This window comes from Biomphalaria glabrata, chromosome 15, assembly GCF_947242115.1.
Source record: "Biomphalaria glabrata chromosome 15, xgBioGlab47.1, whole genome shotgun sequence".
In the NCBI taxonomy this organism is placed as follows: Eukaryota; Metazoa; Mollusca; class Gastropoda; family Planorbidae; genus Biomphalaria; species Biomphalaria glabrata.
Window position 1 is genome coordinate 28,615,184 of NC_074725.1, and position 21,750 is coordinate 28,636,933.

At 38.0% G+C, this 21,750-nt stretch overlaps 1 protein-coding gene across 7 annotated transcripts in view; it reads right to left on the reverse strand.

Moving 5' to 3' along the window:
- Positions 1–977: 977 nt before the first annotated feature.
- The window catches only part of LOC106050764 (uncharacterized), a 65,047-nt gene continuing 44,274 nt past the window's right edge, over positions 978–21,750 (reverse strand). For 5 of the 7 annotated variants that reach the window (XM_056012536.1, XM_013205795.2, XM_013205793.2 and 2 more), the window contains exons 2-4: positions 10,008–10,524; positions 6,259–6,376; positions 978–5,255 (exon numbers count right to left, since the gene is read on the reverse strand). In XM_056012536.1, coding sequence (XP_055868511.1) covers positions 4,876–5,255; positions 6,259–6,376; positions 10,008–10,499 — 990 coding nt within the window. In that variant the 5' untranslated portion in view covers positions 10,500–10,524 and the 3' untranslated portion in view covers positions 978–4,875. Of the gene's footprint in view, positions 5,256–6,258; positions 6,377–10,007; positions 10,525–18,838; positions 19,234–19,417; positions 19,549–21,750 lie in introns of those variants that run through there. The other 2 variants (XM_056012535.1, XM_013205796.2) reach the window with 2 other exon arrangements.

Below are 21,750 nucleotides of genomic sequence, written 5' to 3' on the forward strand. Positions count from 1 at the left end.
ATTTTCACTAACAGAAGGGGCAAAGGCGAAAGGCTACCCACCTAGAAGGAAAACCCTTAATTCAAACCTCTGTTGCCTTGCAGCTATGCCCAATCATGGGAAAGGCTTCGAGAGTCAACCCTGAGGAAAAATCAGCAGCTGGCGACCCTAAGGCAGTTAGCAGCACCCAGTGCTACACCCTGCGACGCCGCTGACCCCTTATTGTATCGGCACTGCCGTTCCTTTGGATACATCAGCTGCGTAGAGAGGGGCAAACTGATGTATGGGCGACATAGTTCCGACCACAGCTAATGCCCAGGCATTCATCTCATTCCCATGAGATGATCCATAGTAGCTTGACGACTGAAGGAGGCCATAGTTAAAACAAGGACTGCCAGTTACACATGTTAAACTTAGCTATTTGTTACTTTACAAAATTAATTCGATTCTTGGTTTCAAATATTTTTTTTTTAAATGACTTAGTGATTAACTAAAGTTCTTTAAATGTGAATTAGGACCTAGTATCACATATGATCAAATATATTAGGTTATAATTATTTTTAAATGGAGTGCTAATGACTGTTCAACTATTGCATTTAATTACAGATTCTATGTAAGTTAGATACTCTTATAATTTTCTTGTTTGATTACTTCTATATTTATAAATAATGTTTAATAAGTTTCTTCATTTTGCTTTTTTTTTTATTATACATGTCTGAGGACAAGATTCCTATTTGTTTTATAAAGCATGTATGCACTAAACATTCTCTTATAAAAACGTTCCCAAACACAAATATAAAAACACATCTCTTTGGTCAATTTAAATGTTGGAATAACTAGTACAGTCAAACCATAAATATTTAGGGTTACTAGATGGGTTTTGGTACTGATGCACTTTGGTTTGATTAATTGTCTGATTGAATAAAGCAGAGGTCGATTCCATCAAGCTTTGGTCAGTATAACCATATGTGACTAAAAAATAATTCAAGCAAAACCAATTTTGTTGAAGTTCAATTTTAATTTTTTTTTTCAAAAAATTTATTTTTTATGTTCAAATGTCAACAATAAAAGTATTTCAGTGGAGGCATGCACATAAAAATCAACCAGACCATAATAGAAGGTGAGAATAGCATTTCATTTTCATCATTCTCACATACCCACACACAAACACACACACGCACCTCACTCACACCTTTCGGAAATGTCCACACAGAAAAATATAGCCACACACTCAATAAATAATTTCAAACGCTAACATTAGCCCATACAATACACACACACGCACACATCTTAGCCAGCATCACATCATTATTTTCACAACATAGTAACAGTCATTTTAAAAAAAAATTTTAAATTCTGTACATAAAATTAATTTTAAATTCAAAACAGCATGTCTCGTATTCATCTAAAAACAAAATTCCAGTTGTCCATGGCAGGAAAAAAAAAAAAAGATTTACGAATCAATTAACTTGATAACATATCATTGAAGGAAATTTCCGAACGGAAAATCATGTATAAGTATGTTTTTTTGATTAAGTAGTCTTTAAAGTTGATTGTCCAATGAACATTTACATTAAGTGTTGTTTTTTTTTTGTAATGAACTTTTCAACCCATAATGTAAAGAATTGAAAAAAAATTTTTTCGTGTTGTCCAAAAAATTATAAGAAGAAAAAGAATTTTCTTTCTTAATTAAACATAGTAGCCTATTTAGATGCCCAGTGACCAAATTTAGAACCGAATGTAGAAATATTTGAAAGTTTACACAAGCCAGAGAAAAAAATCGTAAATCAGAATAACAAAGTGTATCGAAAATGAATAATTCCAGTAAATTAAAAAGTTCATTTTTAATGACCGCATGAGTTTTTGACAAATATCTCATCAAAGGGAAAACATAATCTTTAAGTTCTATGTTGCTGTATCACAGAGTCAAGAGGTCAGCATCATATCACATGTAAAACATGTTTTCGTTTATTCGATCCATCTTTCTTCAAAACTTTTTTCATGGTAGAAATTAAAAAAAAAAAAAATTGCTTTTGAAAATCTCTCACTACAAGCACTGAATTGTCATAAGAGTGATTTTAAAAAATGCCATGTCTTGAAAAAGAGGACACAAGTCATTTTAGAAAATGATTAAAAAAAAATATATATTTATAAACATAATAAATATAACTATTTAAACTGACTATCAAGCGAACGGCCCAGCAAAGCATTTAGCAAATCTTTGTACAAAATATCATTATAAATGACTTGGCCAATTCAATATGAAATGACCCACACTCAAGGATTCTCACATTTCTTGGCTAAGGGCATTTTCGTGACGTTCCGATTTCTTAAATTCCTGGATGTCACAACACACATCTGTGTTTTTTATATTGATGGTTCTTAAGCAAATTTAAACTCGCAAAAAAAAAAAAAAGGTACTGATTTATAAAAAGTGTGAGAACCCCTGAATCAATGATAAGTGACATGAACACATGATATAATCAAAGTGAATACAATAGTGAATCCAACAAATTTCTTTTGTTACTAAAGTTCCCGAGTACTAACCACCATAATCATCTTTTGATGAACATACAAATCACATCTTGTTAGAGACCTATAGATCTTTGCTTCAGAAGTATCACTCAAAGAGTTGTAAAATTCATAAGCATAATTAAAACATCTGCAAATGTCCCTAAACTCAATATCTAGGGCTAATGATAGAGGAAAAAAAACAACATGTTTAGCAACGTCATCACATATTTGCATTTAACAAATACTCTGTTGAAAAAAACACAGAAAAAAACAAACACATTTAAGTAGGTAACTCTATCTACATCTACATACATGAGTAAAATGAATTTATTGTCCAATTTTGCAAGTTTCTCCAGTATTGTTATTTTTCTTTCATGTTGAAATACACATAAATACTGTTTCAAAATTTAAAAAAAAAAAAGATTGAAAATAGAAGAGGCTAAGGGCGGGGTCAGTTGATATTAATTGAAAGTTAAACTTTTTAAGTTCATAAGTTTTAATACATTTTCTCATCAGTCTCAAAATGTTGAAAAAAAAAGCACAAAAAAAAAACAAAAAAAACAAACAGGAAGCTGTGTTCCTGCAAAGTGTTCAGCCTGAAAAAGTTAAATTACATGGAATGTGTTTTATGTTATTTAGTCTGATTGGTCCACAGAATGCTGGGATACACCGTATAACCAGACGTGAGGTAATCGAAATGCAGAATTTGTTTGGTAATTACCCTTGTTTCATCACTGACCAATATATGACTTCAACATTAAGTTCATACCTAATTACCAACTAAAAGTAACTTTAAATACTATGGAAAAAAAAAAGTATCTACCTAATAATCTTACCTACATTAACTTCATAGTAGTAGCAATTCTTTATTCTTAACAGATGTGATTGAAAGTTCTATGAAAAAAGAGGCCGGGGGGGGGGGGGGGGGGGGGAGGATATGCTGCTGACCCTGAGACTGCTCTGTTCTTATCCTGGACTTTTCATAAGTGTTTGACATCACATGGAAAAATTAAAAACAATAGGCTTTTGGTCATATTAAGATACTCTATAAACTGTGTTGTACAAACTACAGCCAGTGGGCTATATCCAGCCCCTTACATAATGCTATTTGGCTGCACAAAAAGTCTGTCCATATAAATAATAAGGCCACAGAGGTTCAATTGTACTAGACAATTTTTTCACCAATGCAGCCCCTGGCATGCGCGTTGGAAATTCATATGTCCTGCCAGCCGGGTCAAAGAAGTCTGGCCACAACTATAATAAGCTCAAATTTGTTTTCCCAGTACACTGGAAAGGGGAGAAAAATAAGTTAGAAAAACTGAAGACAGATTTCAGAAATCTGGAGATTACAGGAAGATTTTTTATAGTATAACAAAGCAAACAGAGAAGATGGAGACGCGTGTCATTCAGCAGAAGTGTTAACAATGTTTGTTTTAAAAAAAAAAAAACAGGTTGAAAAAAGAGTGATGTAAAAACGCATACATACAAAGTTTAAACGTATGCGTGGACATAGAATAAATTAGTCTGTTCAATTTCATCATTAAATACTTACACAATATTTATTAAATATATACATAGATGCATGTGGCAATGTCAGAACATATCTTTTAATTTTTGGCCGATGGAAACAAAAAAAGAAAATTTTATTGAACGCATGCACACGCCCACACACACACACAGGTAGAAAATATCTTCTACATTTAAATTTTAAATTAAAGGCTATCACGATGATATGTCTCCACAGCAACCCATATTGAGGAGCAACACAGGAAATTCTGGAATGCAAGGAATATAAATATAAATATCTCCTAACAGACAGCAGACATTGAAGGACAATGGCGTAATGCTGGTCACAGTGCTGAAGGTCAGTAGCTTTTTTCAGCATTTTAACAATGTGAATAGTATCAAAATTATAACCCATTTGTCGTAAATTAACGAAACAAATTTCCCCTTAAAATAATACAATTTCACATTGGGTTTCAATTTCTATTAATTTTGTTTTCAGCTACAGAGAAAGGAAGAGGGAGAAAACACTTAGCAGTTTAAAAACTTTTCCTCTTCACTAGGACACTTAAAAAGCAGATTTACTGAATATCAGATTCACCTTAGCTTTGCATACATAGTTATTTGAACATTAATTGTGACTTCTTAGTTTATGACTTTGTTTACAAAAATTTTATATTTAAACGTTTTTTTTATTATTATGATTGTTTGTTTGTTTTATACATATTTACAGTATAACAGATGTACACAGCATTCAACAATAGCAGGAAGGACATGAAAACATTAACGCAAGGAAAACAAAAAGTCTGTTCACTGTTGCTCCGTCCAATATCTCCACTTTCACTGGATGAGTTAATGCACAACACTTATGATAAGCTCTCAAATGAGAAATAATCCAAACACGTTGCCATACTCGGCGTCCTTGAGCAGGTTCGGCACTGAGGCGTAAACGAAAATCTCCTCCCCCTTTTCAAGAAAAACCACGCCGCTGTTTGTGCTGCCCCTGATCTCCTGCTTCTTCACTGTCAATTGGTCCATCAAAAGGGTTGGGCTTCCTTTCCTGCTCGACACTGGTTTTTTCACGATAGAATGCGTGACAATTTTTTCCTCAACACCTTCTGCTAAGGGTGTGTCCATGCTGCTGAAGGTCAAATGGCTGAAAATGTAATAGTTTCCATCCTGGAGAACTTGTACCGTTCCATTTAAGTTTCTAATACTTTTCCCAATTTCGCCATTGTTGACCCAGTGAAAAATTTTATCTGCAGAACAAACAAAACAATATAGGTACTTTAAAAAAAAATAATACTGGGGACAATCTAAACAAAGTAATAATGTAATAATCATTTACAAAGTACTTTCCTATTCCAAATGGTTAAATTACTTCCTATCACACAACAGTCTTAGCACTTTTCTAGATAGAAGGTAAAAACTATGAACTAGTTACACAAACACATCTGTTAACTAAAGGTCACTAGGTGGTAAAAGAGTACGAAAAGCCTACACTTCCCATAAGAGATGGCTGAACCATTGAGGACGGAGCTACAGATGGTGGTGCTACAGGTGGTTGAACTAGCAATATTGGATCCACTCATTTTGGATCATTGAACAATTTTTGTGGAGCTATAGATGTCTGAACCACTCATTGTGGATCATTGAACAACAGAATGTGGAGCCATAGATGTTTGAGCCACTCATTGTGGATCATTGAACAACAGAATGTGGAGCCATAGATGTCTGAGCCACTCATTGTGGATCATTGAACAACAGAATGTGGAGCCATAGATGCTTGAGCCACTCATTGTGGATCATTGAACAACAGAATGTGGAGCTATAGATGTTTGAGCCACTCATTGTGGATCATTGAACAACATAATGTGGAGCCATAGATGCTTGAGCCACTCATTGTGGATCATTGAACAAATGAATGTGGAGCCATAGATGTCTGAGCCACTCATTGTGGATCATTGAACAACAGAATGTGGAGCCATAGATGCTTGAGCCACTCATTGTGGATCATTGAACAACAGAATGTGGAGCTATAGATGTTTGAGCCACTCATTGTGGATCATTGAACAACAGAATGTGGAGCTATAGATGCTTGAGCCACTCATTGTGGATCATTGAACAATTGTTTGTGGAACCATATATGCTTGCTCCATGCGTTTCGGATAAGTGAACATTTGATGGTGGAGCTACAGATGATTTTAACTTGTGTTGGTGGAAACTACATTCAAAAGTAAACACTCGAGAGCCTTTATTTACCTGGCGAATCTTTGATATATTCAAACTTTGACTTTGTTTTCTTAACATCCAAAGTAAACTGAGCATAGGAGTCCTTGTTGCCTCCTTTACATGGGAATAGATCTTTGAACATCTGGAACTGAAAAAAAAAAGTATAATGTAAGTTTTACTTCAGACTAAGCATTCAGTGACATAGGACATTATAGGACAGCCATTTATAGTAGATTTTGACTAGATCTAGATCTATTTAATAGCTGCCTCTATCATCTATAGACATAGAATCATATGATGTGTCTATGCCGTCTATGTATACTTTTAACATTGTAAGTTATGCAAAATCTAGATTGACTAGATTTAGATCTAAATTCTAGATCTAGATTATATAAATATAATATATAGATTCTAGATCTAAATTCTAGATTTAAGATTAGATATAAACCCTAGTAATAGTTTTACTAAAAAGTTGTAGAGTCTAATATTTAGATTTAGACTAGAAATAGAATTTTTGCAATATAGATTTACAGATGTTGTCTAGTCTAGCTAGAGTAGAGTGATTATGATTAACTTATTAAGAGTTGACTAGATCTAGTAGAGTAAAGGGAGGTTTATAATATGACATGTGTATCTAGGGCAGAGCTGAAATTTTATGTAGTCTCACTCTCAGCCAGACTCTAGATCTAGATCTAGTCTAACTTTTCGGTAATATAAACAGATTCTAGATATCTAGTGTAATGGCAAATGTCAGCGTCAAAATGCACCAGATAATCATAGGAAAACCGTGCGATTTCGCAACCATTTACTACTGTTAATAATATACAAGGCAGACCTGTGCCAAAGTTAAACTCAATAGATAAACGAGCTATGCAGATTTGGAAAATCCCGCGGTAAATTAGGTCAAATTTAACACGTTGTTGACACTGGTGTGTGTCTGGCGCGTGAAAACAGGCCTGGCACAGGCTAATCACACTAATACAATTACTGGTAGAGAAAACAAGCCGCTGGCATGTTCTAGGAAATATTTATTTTCAGTGCATTAGAGTTATGTTAGACCACAGTTTAAATTATTCACACTTTTATCAGGCTTTGTTAGACTATTAGACTTCTAGAATTTCTACATAATCGATCAAGCTGCTGATCTAGGCATTCTAGGGACTAGACCTATTCAGTTTAAGACTTAACTAGGTCGAGTCTAGACAGTAGATTTACATCCTATGGTATGTAGATTTTAAAGATGGAAAAAAAAAGGCACCTCTGCGAATTTTGTCTTACACGTTTTATCAGAAATTTTTCACAGAAATCTGTTGTTGTTTTTTTTTTTATAGATATATATTTTTAGCACTGCATTATTAAATGTTCGAAGCACTTCAAATTGATACTTGTATTTTAATTAGCAACACACCAACGAGCTATTGGTCTAAACTGCCCACAGGTTGTGACGTTGCAGGTCAGTATTCCAGCCTTCTATAACGATTGGTCTCGGCTGCAGGCACCAACTTACATATTCGTGGAATGTTAATTTACAATAACAAATACGTAGACAAGTGTTTCGGTTTTCGAGTATAAAATAAGTCTGGATCTAGGTTTACCTATCTCTATGGCTAACGAAACATGGTAATGGAAGAAGCAATAAATGTCCTAATATGTTTGAACCAAAGTCACCCCCACACGATCTCGAGAGGGCAAAGAAATCAATGAGTTTGGTACTTGAGAGTAACTATGATAAACCCACCATTGAAAAGACGGCTGTGTGTGTGTGTGTGTAGAAAAAAAAACAGCGAAATAAGCTCGTGTTCACACTAACGGCAAATATTGGTTCTGTTGAGTGATCGTTGAAAGGAGTTGTAGATCAATCTGTGTTGAAATCCCCCCCAGTTTCAAGTGTTTTTACAAAAAAAAAACAACAGTATTAATTAGAAAGCATATGAGTTAATAAATCCATTCCATTTGTCTTCACCAATCTCAAGATGACATTTGACCCATGACCGTTCAAAAATTTTTAAACTAGGTCGAGGCGTTATTAAGGCTCCGATTTCCCTTTACGAACCTCGTCTTTGTCCGCTGCACTGATTCTTGTAGGGCAATGCAATATCTCAGCGGAGAAGATCGATGTCAGAAGAATCGAACTAGATTGTCTGGAGGCTATGTTTAAATAACCTTTTTCCCCACGCCCTCCCCTCCAAAACACACACACACACACACTCATTCACGTGAACGCAAAAGTAGTAAGGGAGTTGTTAGTTCAAAAGATTTCGAAACTTGCCCAAAGTCTTTCCATTTCAACCTAAAGGGCTAACTATGATGCACATTCCTAATCTTCAACAGCCGAGCAAATACACCTGCATCATGATATATGGGAGAGCTTCATTCATGGCGGATAACTCTAAATAGATTTATTTATTTGCTGTATCCGGTGTACAGAATATTGAATAATGGTTGCTGTTGTTTTTTTTTTTTCGCTTTTAGCTCCAACTAATAAGTTGGCAGCTGTGATCTTGTAGTAAAGCGTTCTTGATTGGTTAGAATCGAAAGTTTAAAAAAAAAATCCCTAATTAAAACTACACTTTTGCTTTAAGTAATTCCTACATTATCATAATTAAGTGTCGAAATATACTTGTTTGGCTATTCTAGGTTAACAATATGTTTCCGAAATCCGATTTGACGGGTCTGGAAAAACAAAATGCCCTTGACCTTTGGAAAACATGAATGCTGGGAATACAACTGCAGGGACTTAAAACAAAAATTTGCCTCATAAGCACTTCCAATCTGTGTGGGAAAGAAACCCCCCAAAAAAACATCAAAAAGAGCAAGAAATCAAAAGACGCCAATGGGGGTTGGATTGGGCACACGATGCGAAGAGCAGCAGACAACATTGCAAGACAGGCTCTATCTAGGCCGGAATCCACGGGGGGAAGAGAAATGTTGGGAGACCAAAGGGAAAATGGAGGAGATCAATGGAACAAGACAAGGACAGCAGGATGGACATGGGCTCAACTGAGCGGAGTTTGCCCAGAAAAAGAGCCTGATCCGAATAACTGTTGAGGTCCTGTGCACCACTTGGAGTCATATGGATTAAGAGTAAGTAAGCCCCCCTTCCCTTTTTCGGAGTTGATGGTGATGCTTGTTATGGATTGTGTATGTGTTTGTATTGAGGCTGATGTAATACTTGTACAATGACTAAGATGCAATTTATAGTAAAAAGGAAGTGACGGCTGATAACAGCGCAGGCGTGTTCAGGCTACAACAAGTAGATTTCTCGGTATCTACAAACATCTTGTGATAAAATGTGTGTTTTGTACATTAATAAATGGATATAGAAAGGCTTTGGATATTTGTGAATAAAAAATGAATTTTGTTTTGTAAAGAAGGATATCAATTCATAATTCAAGTGTATATGTCAAGATAATATAAATGCCTCATGGTAAATTGAATTGATGGTCTGGAGCGTCATCAGAAAAAAAGTAGGAAAGTAAAGTATCCTTTTCAGACCTTGCTTTCTTTAAATGCAGATGATGAAAAGGTCATCTGTTTCTATAGCGCACGGCCAGCACAAAGACCAACCCTCTTTACTTTCCCGAACTAGCCATTAGAGTTGGGTGGACAGAGGGGCGCCGTAAAAATCCCGAAATTCAAACTCTCAGTCTTCATCAAGATCTGAGCCCGAGATTTCTCAGTTCAGAAACCACTCCGCCACCATCAACATCAGAATGATAAGGGTTAAAGGCTATATAATGTATTTAAGAAGGTGACCAGGGTGCCCCCCCCTTACTTACCAACTGGTCAGGATCGTTCAAAGAATGTTTTTCTTCCAAGCAGCACATCGTCCCGTGGTTAAACCTTATCCTAATGCGGTTCTTCAGCTCCAGAGAGTTCAAGGAAGAACACAGTACACAGTTTGGCGCTAGGTCCGCCGAGGACGATGACGATGAGGTGGACGCTGTAAGAGAGGACGTCGCCGTGTGCCTCTGCGACATCCAGAACCCGAAAAAGATCCCGAAGGGCACCGCGAGGAGCAAGTTCAATATGACGGACAGGATCAGGGCCACCTTAATAGTCCTACTGTTGAAGGAGCCGGACACCTGTCGCATGATCCGGTGCGCCCGGGTGCTGAGGGCGGGAAACGACTCGCTCATCTCGTTGACGCAGTTCTCCGCGTCCTCGTACGAGATCTGTCTGTCGGCTGCTCTGTGGCAGTGCACTTTGTGGCTCGGTTTGTTGGCGGGAACGTCGGCGGGGTCGAAGGTCACTCGTGTGTCCTTGGCCATGGCAGTAAAAGACGTCTCAGTTATGCTGAAATTGAAAAAAAAAAAAGTATGACAGAATGTAAAAAAAACAAAAAAACTATATCTAATTTTATTAAAAAGTGAGAACTATTCTTTGAAGCAGACGTGTAACTTTTACGATTCAAACATTATTAAAAAAGAAACAAATAACGGGATGAACTTCTTATCTTATAAAATGCAGACGTTACTTCAAAACAGAAAAAAAAAAAGAAGACGATTACGTCCTACGCGTGTTCCTATGTCAATCTAGTCGTGCATATTTATCAATAACTTAAGCTCTGTCAAGTCATTGGTTCGAGATTCTATGTTCCACGAGGAACACAAAGGAGGAAGATGATGATGAAGTCATTGGTCATCGTGGCTGACTCTGTCAAACAAAACCGTGCTCAAATAGCACCAGGGAAGAAGAAGCATTTGTAAAAATGTGTTCTAGCATAAAAATTATGGTTTAGGGTTTTATGAATAAATGCTACTTTACTTATTAGTCTTCTACCCTGACGGCTTTCTAAATTGAATGATTTTACTAAAGCTGTAACTATAATCAAATGTGAATCCAAGCAATCTGTTTTGCTATATTAAAAAGGAAATAGCACAACGCACTATATTTGGTACGTAATCTTACAGTTTTTTCCGACCAATTTACTCCTACATCTATTAATAGTAACAAAGCAAGAGAGGCAACACAGATTTGATCCCTACACAACCTTTAATAAGAGTGGAATATCACACGAGTAATCCAATATACCAGGTTGTATAGGTCGACCTCAATTTGGCTCACGCTCTGAAAGAAGACCCCAGCTCTGCAGTTTCTATTTCTGCTCCGGGCGTAAGATATTTTCTGTTTTTGAATGGCAAGAGTTTAATACTTCGTGGCCGCTATGTTAAATGTGTATGTGAGCTGGAAAATTGCGCTCTGTTGCAGTTCTGTACCTGTGGTGTGAAAATTTACTTGCCTTCTTAATTTCACAAATGTTTGTTTTAAAGAAACTTTTCGAAAAATACTTAAAATTACGTCTGATCAAAACATGAACCATCAAAGATTTACTCTTTCAAAAGAACATTTAACCTACTCAAAACGTATCTGTCTGGAAGACTTCTGAAAATCTCTCCACATTTCGCACCTAAATGGTTGCTATGGTAGCGTGAACGTGAAAACGTCCTTCTCACTTCTGCTAAACTTTCCAGATTGAAGTTGCTGGAGTAGTGGGACTTTAAAGCATGTGCACGCCCCCAAGTTTGACTAACCAAAGGTCATCATGCTTGCCGAAAAAAAAATACCAAAAAAAAAACAACAACCTAGTGTCCCGAGAAAGGTCAATAAACTGCAAGATTAACCGAGGAGAGGTCAATTTGGACTGAACTCTTAAAAGAAGGAAATAGTGCTGTAGACTAAACACATGACAGAGAAAACAAACAGAAAGGTCAACAGAAGTGAGCACTGACAATAAAAGTCAAGACACACAATGCAATAACAATAATCATAGAATTTGTGGTATGCTTAACATTATGACGGTAATTTTAGTACGCGGAAGCCCTGGCCGACTGCACTACCCGGCTTGCATCGCCGTAAATCCGGCCCTGGGTAACCTACAATTAATTCAAGCAGGAGTTCTTGAAGATATATATATATATATATATGGGGTCTGGGTAGTCCCGTGACATACTGCACTTCTTGGTCTTTGGGAGTCCATGCCAATGCCCCCAAACAATGCTTACCAACTTTGCTATTCATTTAGAATGAAGGGATCACAGTTATATTACGTCATTATGCAAATTCAGAGCAGATTGTCGTCTGCGGTTTATTAAAAAAATGGATTAGTGAAACGAAGCATAATATCAAGCCGACGGGTTAACATATAAATTATGATAAAATGGTTTTAAAAAAATATGGGGGGGGGGGAGTAGATTCATCTGTTAGAAGAGGAACGTGAGTCTCCATAGGCGTGCCAACCCCAATGACCTAAGGTACCGACGCACCTGCATATAAACTACTGCATGTGGAAGAGCCTACAGTGGTTCTATGCCAACATGCTTGTTACTTTTTTTTTTTATTTTGAGGGTTTGGGGGGGGGGGGGAGAGACTTCAGTCGAATGAGCCAACTATGTTGGAACACAATACTTGAAACGAAAAGTCGAAAGAATCGAGACACAAAGAAAGGGCGAAAAAGAAAGAAGAGATTGAACTATAAAGAGACAAAAAGGGAAAAAGGGGGGGGGGATATAGAGGACGCATCAAGTGAGCAGAATATAAACTTACACACACGGGGCATGTCTGAGAATGCAGACGATTGCAAGCCCCCCCCCCCTCTACGGTGCCCTTCACCGCCCCCCCCCCCTTTTTCCCGCAGTTCGTGGCTCAGGGCGTCTGTTTGTGTTGCGTTTTTTTTTCTTTCTGTATTGCTCCAGCAGCGCTGACTTTTGTTAGAGTGAGTATCGCGGGGTCTAATCTACTGCAGTACACCTAGTGGGGTGCCCGGACCCGGAGGGGCGGCCTCTGTACACTCACGCTCTCGCCCACGCACACATCGTGCGCCTTTATCAATGTCCACGTTTTCCTCCTGAGTTAGAGAGAGAGAGAGAGAAGGGGGATAGAGAGAGGGAGGAAGAAAGAGGGAGAGAAAAAAGAGAATAAGAAGAGAAGTGGAAATGAGAAAAAAAGAGGGAAAGAGAAAAAAAAAGAGGGAAAGAGAAAAAAAAAGAGGGAAAGAGAAAAAAAAGAGAGAGAGAAGAAAAAAGAGGGGGGGAGATAATGGATAAGAAGTAGAGATGAGAAAAAAGAGGAAGAGAGAGAGAGAAGAGAAACTAGAGGTAGAGAAGACAAGGGACACTGAAGACATGAGAGAGAAAATAGAAGAGACAAAAGAAGAGAGAGAGACAGAGAATAGGAAAGAAAGACAACCTTAACAAAAAGGTATAAAGTTCTAATGTATTTTAAGAATGAATAGTCTAATAAACGTTTATTCTTGTTTCAATGTGCAATCAGGCAAATCATTTTTTGTGTGTGACTTTGTCAATAGACATACTGTACCATTAAACCAACCACTGTGTGACATGTATAAGAAATTAAAGTGTTTTATATTAGGTTATGGTTTGGCTTTATTATCTATCTAGTATGGACCATTTCAGACCAATATATTTAAAAAGTTAACAAGTTTCAAGAGAAACTATACGAAACAAATTATACTTTGTGACTGCCAAATTTTGAAACTTCCGGCTGTCGAACAGGCATAATAAATGCATTTTTTTGAAGATATCAACTAATCATCAATCTCAATTTATTTCAATCACGATTATTTTTATCTTTATAATCTTATAAATACTTCAACCTTTTCCCATCAACCGTGTGCAAAATTATAACGCTTAGATAGTCGGATATTCGTTTGGCTCTGAAAACACGCTGAATCTGGACACATTCCTTCTGTTACTCCCCAGCAATGAGATTCCCGAATTAATGCAATCTCTCAGCGCCAGAATTTCACAAGCTATAATTGGCTTTCTCGGTGTGTATATTAGATATATATAAAAAATCTGGCAGTAATCTGGTGTTAAAAGCTGATAGTTTGACAAGGGTACACCCCTCCAACCAAATACACGCTGTACCTACACAGACGATAGATGCTTCTGATGTTAACAAACTCAAGGAAGACAAAATATTTGCTGGTATTGGAAGGTGATTCGACCTTGACTTTGAGGCTATTTATATATAACAAAACGTGTGTTGGACACGTTTTTTTGTTTTTTTTGGGGTGGGGGGGGGGTGCTAAGCCTGGCCGAATCGGGGAACAATATGCTGATATAATTAACAGACGTTAAGAGGCCTCTAAGACCTAACCGTTCCTATATACCTATGTTCACTGGTTTCTGAGTTAAAGCTTAACCAGGATGTTATGTGGCCAGAACAACGCTTTCCCGAGCGGAAATCGAGTACCCGTGTAGAACTCGGGTCATGGACGACAAATCCATGGATCGCAACACGGTGAGAAAAATCCCGACGGAGAGATCAACTTCAGCAGGGAAGAGCGCACGAATGACTTCTCCATGGCAAAAAATGGAAATCTACTGCCTGACGTCTGCCAGATACGCTTCCTCTTACGATTAGGTCACGTGGTTGGAACAGTCATACAAGATAGGCGACATCGCTTTCTTTCACTCCATAGCACGGCAGCATTGGATTTGGTTGAAACAGTCATACAAGAAAGGCGACATCGCTTTCTTTCACTCCATAGAATGGCAGCATTGGATTAGGTTGGAACAGTCATACAAGATAGGCGACATCGCTTTCTTTCACTCCATAGCACGGCAGCATTGGATTAGGTTGGAACAGTCATACAAGATAGGCGACATCGCTTTCTTTCACTCCATAGAACGGCAGCATTGGATTAGGTTGGAACAGTCATACAAGATAGGCGACATCGCTTTCTTTCACTCCATAGAACGGCAGCATTGGATTAGGTTGGAACAGTCATACAAGATAGGCGACATCGCTTTCTTTCACTCCATAGAATGGCAGCATTGGATTAGGTTGGAACAGTCATACAAGATAGGCGACATCGCTTTCTTTCACTCCATAGAACGGCAGCATTGGATTAGGTTGAAACCATCATACAAGATAGGCGACATCGCTTTCTATCACTCCATAGAACAGCAGCATTGGATTAGGTTGAAACCATCATACAAGATAGGCGACATCGCTTTCTTTCACTCCATAGAACGGCAGCATTGGATTAGGTTGAAACCATCATACAAGATAGGCGACATCGCTTTCTTTCACTCCATAGAACGGCAGCATTGGATTAGGTTGAAACAGCCATACAAGATAGGCGACATCGCTTTCTTTCACTCCATAGCACGGCAGCATTGGATTAGGTTGAAACAGTCATACAAGATAGGCGACATCGCTTTCTTTCACTCCATAGCACGGCAGCATTGGATTAGGTTGAAACAGTCATACAAGAAAGGCGACATCGCTTTCTTTCACTCCATAGAACGGCAGCATTGGATTAGGTTGAAACCGGGAAGAGTATGTAACTACGGCGTCCGGTTCTGTACTGTTCTATTGAGGATTGTTATGACCTGTTTAGCCGCGTCCACTGGTAGTCCAGTTCTGGTCAATGTAAAAGACACCAACGGGCCTTAAGGCATTCACCCTAGGACTCGAACCAACACAGTTCCAACAGAACTCGAACTTACAATCCTTGGATAGGCTTAACGCCTCTGCCACCTTTTATTGGTATCATTGTTAAATCTTTATGACAGCACGCACGATGGTTCACGATTCATAGTCGGTCTGGGTAATAAAGAAAAAAAAATGTTGGGCCGATTTTGGCCCGAGGGCCAACGGTTTGGCTTTAAAGCAATAATCAGTAAACAATACAGCTAGGGGAAAAAAAAAACACACCACTTTCTGATAAGATTCAAGTGCTTGAAATTGCTCAAGATATAGGCGCTGTGTTTATCTGGGGTTTTCCCCAACACAATGCACTAGTTGAATCTATGGTTGCTAAACAAAAGAAAATGGGAACAGAGAGAGAAAAAAAAAAAGGGGGGGGGGGGAGAAGGTGCTTTGCAGTTTACGTACGGCGAGTGATAGATTAAGTTTGGCTGTGGAGTCAGGAAAGGGCTCTGGGGATATTAAAATATGCGTATTATGTATATATATATGAAGGGGAGGTTATCAGTCGTACAGAACCTCATTCAAAAACTTACTATTCTAGCATGACTTCCCCTTAAAACACTTGAGCACGGGGCTGCTGAAAGGCGACTCTGATTATCTCTCATTACTAGGTTGATTTCCCCTCTTTGTCTATTTCGACTATAGCGATTCGTTTTAGCGTTGTAACCTTTTTTTTCTTTATTGTTATGTCTATGACGCACAATGTTACCTCCCTTTTGTTTTTATCCACTGTCTCTTATGTGTGTGTTATGTACACAATATCGTTATAATATATAAAGGCTATGTTTGTTTGTGTTTTTAAATTCATTAGCACGAACAGGCTATGAGGTAGCTATGTACAGCACATGCGCAGACACTCTTGAAGAAATTAGCTGGTTTATAACATCGAAGATGACCCTACTCTGTAATGGTTAAGCGAGAAAGAGGAGAGAGAGAAGAGAGAGAGAGAGGCCTATCCTCTGTTAAATTAAAACCTTCCAACACATTGCGAGTGCATGTGGCGATAACTCGCTCTCGATCTTCATAACAAGTCCCTAAATTACCTCCCCTTCCCCCATCTTTTTCTTTTACGCTGGTTCTGTGTTTGTCTGTGGGAAATTAATCGCCCCCCCCCCTTTTACCTCATTTGAACACACCTATTACCACGAGCAATGTTTAGAGCCTAACTTATCATGCCCCCATCTTAACCTCCTGACAGACACCCGAAAACAGTTCACCTGCAAAGGTAGGCGCGTTCACAATATAATAATGTTTACGCACATATAATAGCCTGTGTGGTAAGTTAACCCAGCCGCGATAGTAATGGTAGCGAGGAATGTCGAACGATGTATCGAAGAAAAAAAAGAGAGAGAGAGAGAGAGAAAAAAAAAAATCACTGTAAAATAATCTAGGGCCCCGGGACTAATCAAACATGGCTCGGCCATTTATCGGGCTATAATGAAACACACCTGATAACGCCGTTATAATAAGTGCCTCTATCAATTTATTTGAGCGTTAAGAAAGTACCATCGTTCGATGACAACGCAAGGGAGACCATCCCGGTAAATAGATATACTAAAAATAAAACTGCTCTTAACAAGGGGAGACAAGAAAATGGGAGCGTGGACCAAAAAAGGGCGAAAATGATGAAGCATTATTAAAGTATTAGTAACTAGATAAAATTATAATAGTCTAGCTTTGTGCATAGGCGGCCCAGTTTAGAAAATAGGAGTGGGTGAAATAGTCTTTGAACCAATAATTGCGTTTTTTTACAATATGAACCACATACAAATCACATAAAGGAAAAAAAAAAAGGGGGGGGGGAGGTTTGACTATCAATCGAGAAAGAACAGTAATTTTAGAATTCTAAAAATTAACGAGGTTAAATCTTAGACCTAAAGACCTAGATTCTCAAAACTAGCTGTATACGATCGCATGTTAGTTAAACGGGGTCGTGGTATTAACCAGGGATCTGGTGCCATACATAACGAACATAGTGAATCATAATGCACATTATACACAGGTGAACATTTCCTATCTAGGTTCGTGTCTAGACCACTGTAAGAACCTTCTGAGAAAAAAAAGGATATAAAAAATCTGGATCTAGTGTTATTAAACTCGAGATTTGTTTGTTGCACGCGAATAGACGATTATTACACCTAAGCCAAAACCTCACGCGGGACGACAGGTTTGAACCCGGGACGATCGAGATGACAGATCAGGCAGCCACTCGATTAAAAAAAAAAGATTCGGGTCTAACGCCTTTCCTCGTCCTCTTAACATGTAGTGAAACTGGCCAGTTGAGTTAAACCCAGAACAATTTAAGGGATTTAGTGTCAAACTTGTCTAAGTAACAAAGAAAAAGTGAAGTCACGATACCAGATCTAGACATTCTGTTTAGACCATTTAAAAACGTTTGTCCCTTTATAAAAAATACGCCTTCTAGACTGAACTAAATAAGATCTAGCGAAATCTAGTCTGGTTGTCAACATGTGACTTCGAGTGTGACATTTAATCATATCGAATAGTATCGATTGATAAGCTTAGGAAATGAATTGATGACCATATTAGCCCTAACTCTATAGAATTATATTAGAATCTATATAAAAAAAAAAGATCTAGATTCTAGATCTAGTATACATCTAGTTTGATCTAGATCAAGTAAAGCGGAATAGCTCGTGATATTGTCTATTGATAATAACTCGAAGGGTACACTCTATAGTCGGTTGTTACATGTAGGTCAAATAATAGGGCTCCGTGACATAGCGAAACATTTATTTTCTAGATCTAGAAAGATCTAGACTCAATGATCTAGATCTATTACTAATCTAGTTTCAGATCGAGATAGAGCTAGATCTAGAATTTGTATATACATTAGAAACTGTAGGTCTAGATATGTTTATTATAATTAAAGTTGAAGTCTACCTAGGCCTATACCTGTAAAATACTGTAGATCTAATTATTTCTTGCTTCATTTAGAATTTAGACCGATCTAGATCTGTGATTAAAATCGATCTAGATTTAAAAGATCCAAAGCCGGCAAAGCTAGATCTATTCATCTAGAGTCTAGAGTAATCTTAGATCTAGAGTCTAGACTCTTATGTATCTACTACTAGTAGATCTATATCTACAATCTAGATATCTATAATAAAAAGTCTTAGTGACTTACCTTTCTGTAACAACCATAGAATAGTTCGTTTTATATAAAACAAGAAGTACAATCTATTTTTTTTTTAAACTACTAGTCAAAACACTTCTTTGATTTGATCTGAGCCCAAAAACACAAATCACTAGCGGGGGTCACACGCAACCTCTCATAACATTACATATTAAATCCAGTCCACGTTTTGTGAAAGAGGGAGAATCCCGAAGACCGCGGCTCTCTTCTAGTTACGCTGTCGACCAGCCACAAAATAACGCCCAAACTGGGGGAATCCACTCGACTTTATAAGGAGAAAAGTGAATATGTCTGCGCTAGGCCAAGTGCGGTAGTCTAACAGCCCTCGCTTTTGGCTTTGGGGGAAAAAAAACGGACGTTTTGCGATTACCCTAACTAAGGGGCCGTAACCCTATATTTTTTAAAAAGAATCGTTTCGTTGTTGTTTCCCTTTCTCGGCCACACACAAAAATATAAATATATATATAAATTAAAAAAAAAAAATGTAGATCTAGACTAGATCTTCATTTAAATAAAAAATCAGAAATATTTAGCTCTAAGTTAAAATTAAAATAAAAGAACCCCATTTACCTGTCAGATTTTCAGATATCTGTTTTAAAACAGAACGGTAGTGCAGTGTTAAATATTGATTTCTAATTTTCCCGGATATGTTATGTCGTCTGCTAGGAAGACTACAAAAATGAGAGAAATACGCTGGGTTTTTCCCACGGTTTTACCCCACCCGCCTCTCCTTCTCTTGAAGAAAATGTTCATTCTATAGCTCAAGTAGCCTGGCGATGGGAGGGATAGGGGGGGACGTTAAGTGTGTATGTGCGTGCGTGCGTGTTGACTCTCCATTCACCTTTAACTGATTATCTCTCTCACCGCCCCTCCTCCCCTCCCCGGACTGATAGTTCACTACCAATCAGGTCAACAGGGAGTGACTGCATGTGCTGTACACAGCGATCAAGTCAATATAAAAGCACGAACTGGAAGTTCATTGAACAGGAATCGGTCAAGAAACGAAAGTTAAAATTTTTTAAAAAAAATTTATAAAAATTCAAGGAGCGGTTTGTGTATTATGTCATTGGACAGGTAGACAAACCATTTACCCGCTCATAAATACATTTTTTTTTCTCTTTACATTCATCGCAATAACACGGAGCGTTGTGACCCTTGACGTCCGTCGCTCTAAAAGTTAGGTGGAATTGTCACCCTTGGCTAATTGATTTCCCCCATGAAAACACGACACAAGGGGAATACACAAAGATACGAAAGATAGATAAACAATGTTATAACCCTGCCATGCACGCCGCCACCCAAGACAGTGCAGAAGGTGCGCACTATTAGACACTAGACCAGCGGTTCTCAACTTTTTAAGCTCGGCGACCCCCTTTTTACAATCCCCACTCTGCGGCTACCCCCATCCACACAGCAATAGAAGAATAGACAAAAACAATCTATATTTTTGATGGTCTTAGGCGACCCCTGGCCAATCGTCAATCGACCCCTAAGGGGGTCGCGACCGATAGGTTGAGAACCCCTGCACTAGACTGAGAAGGATGTTGACATTAGAGAAGAGTGAACGATTTCCGCCCAAGTCTAGAACCGATTTGAAGATGCTGTGCTCAAGGCGGACATTGTTTCTGTATTTGTGATGTCTTTATGTAATTAAACATCTATATCTCGTTGAGTTGCCTCCTTAAGTTATTACAATAAGTTATTTATAAAGTTAAAAAAAAAATCGTAAACACAGTTAACTAAGCAATGAACCATGTGGATATAAATAGAATCTAGTGTTGCACCCGGAAACGGTAGATGAAGTAAAAGCTGAGTTAAAGATTATTGTCTTAAATTACTAAGTGTGCGCGTGAGTGTTCAGACACAAAAGACCTTAGGTAGAGCAGACATTGTGGAAAGGGCAGGACGACCTGCCCTCAACGACACCAGACATCGAGTATTCAGTAAATGGTGCAGATTCCCAAAACAGCTCACGCGAGGCTATTTCTATCTCAGACAAGAAGCTTTTCTGGCAACCTTGCGAAAAATGTTTCATATTATGGATGGCCAGGTTCAAGTACAATTTACAATCTGTATAGTATATGTACTCTTGTAAATATACGATATTTAAATATGTAGGCCGAGCAATAAAATATAAACAATAGTTACAAAAAAAAGACAGTTTATGATTTGTTTGGGGTAGAGTGGTAAAGCGTATAGCTGCCGAGCCAATAGCCGTGAGTTCGGATCCTCGTACATCTAGCTGGAAAAACAAGTATGTTAAAAATGTGTATGTTAAGAGGCTTGGTCTTTGTGATAGCCACAAAGCCAACAACGTTAACAGTAGGCTAAGAAATGTTAACTTTAACATCGCCCCCTTCTCTTTTTACCAAAGAACCTCTGGTCCCAGAACGGTAATTATCAGAACTAGTCGACCGGCGGCGTAGCATACGCCGCTATTTTGCAGGGCCGTATCAGAATGCTTATTCGTCCGTATTTGGAAAAACTCTTAATAAATGTAGCAACCTAGAGGAAATAAGAACCTAGGGGCTTGTCTTTGTGAGTCCGAAGATTAAGAAGGTGTACAGTGTATCACGTGACTGCGCAGTCCTAGCTGTGACCTACATGTTTTGTCAAGTCCGACTCAGACCAAAAAAAAAAATTTTGCTTCCATACAGGCCGTTTTAAGTTCTAGTTTTTTCACCGTCTGCGCCAGTCTTCGGGAGTATTTGAAACCAGAAGTAATGAAGTATTACACGTACATCTTTCTTTTCTACCACACTCATGTTTCTCTTCCCTTACACACACACACACACAGTTTTTCTTTCATCCTCACCCATTCTCTCTTTCTCTTACTTTTTTCCCTCTCTCTTTCATTCTCTTTCTTTCTCTCTCGGTCACACACGCACGCACACAACACACAC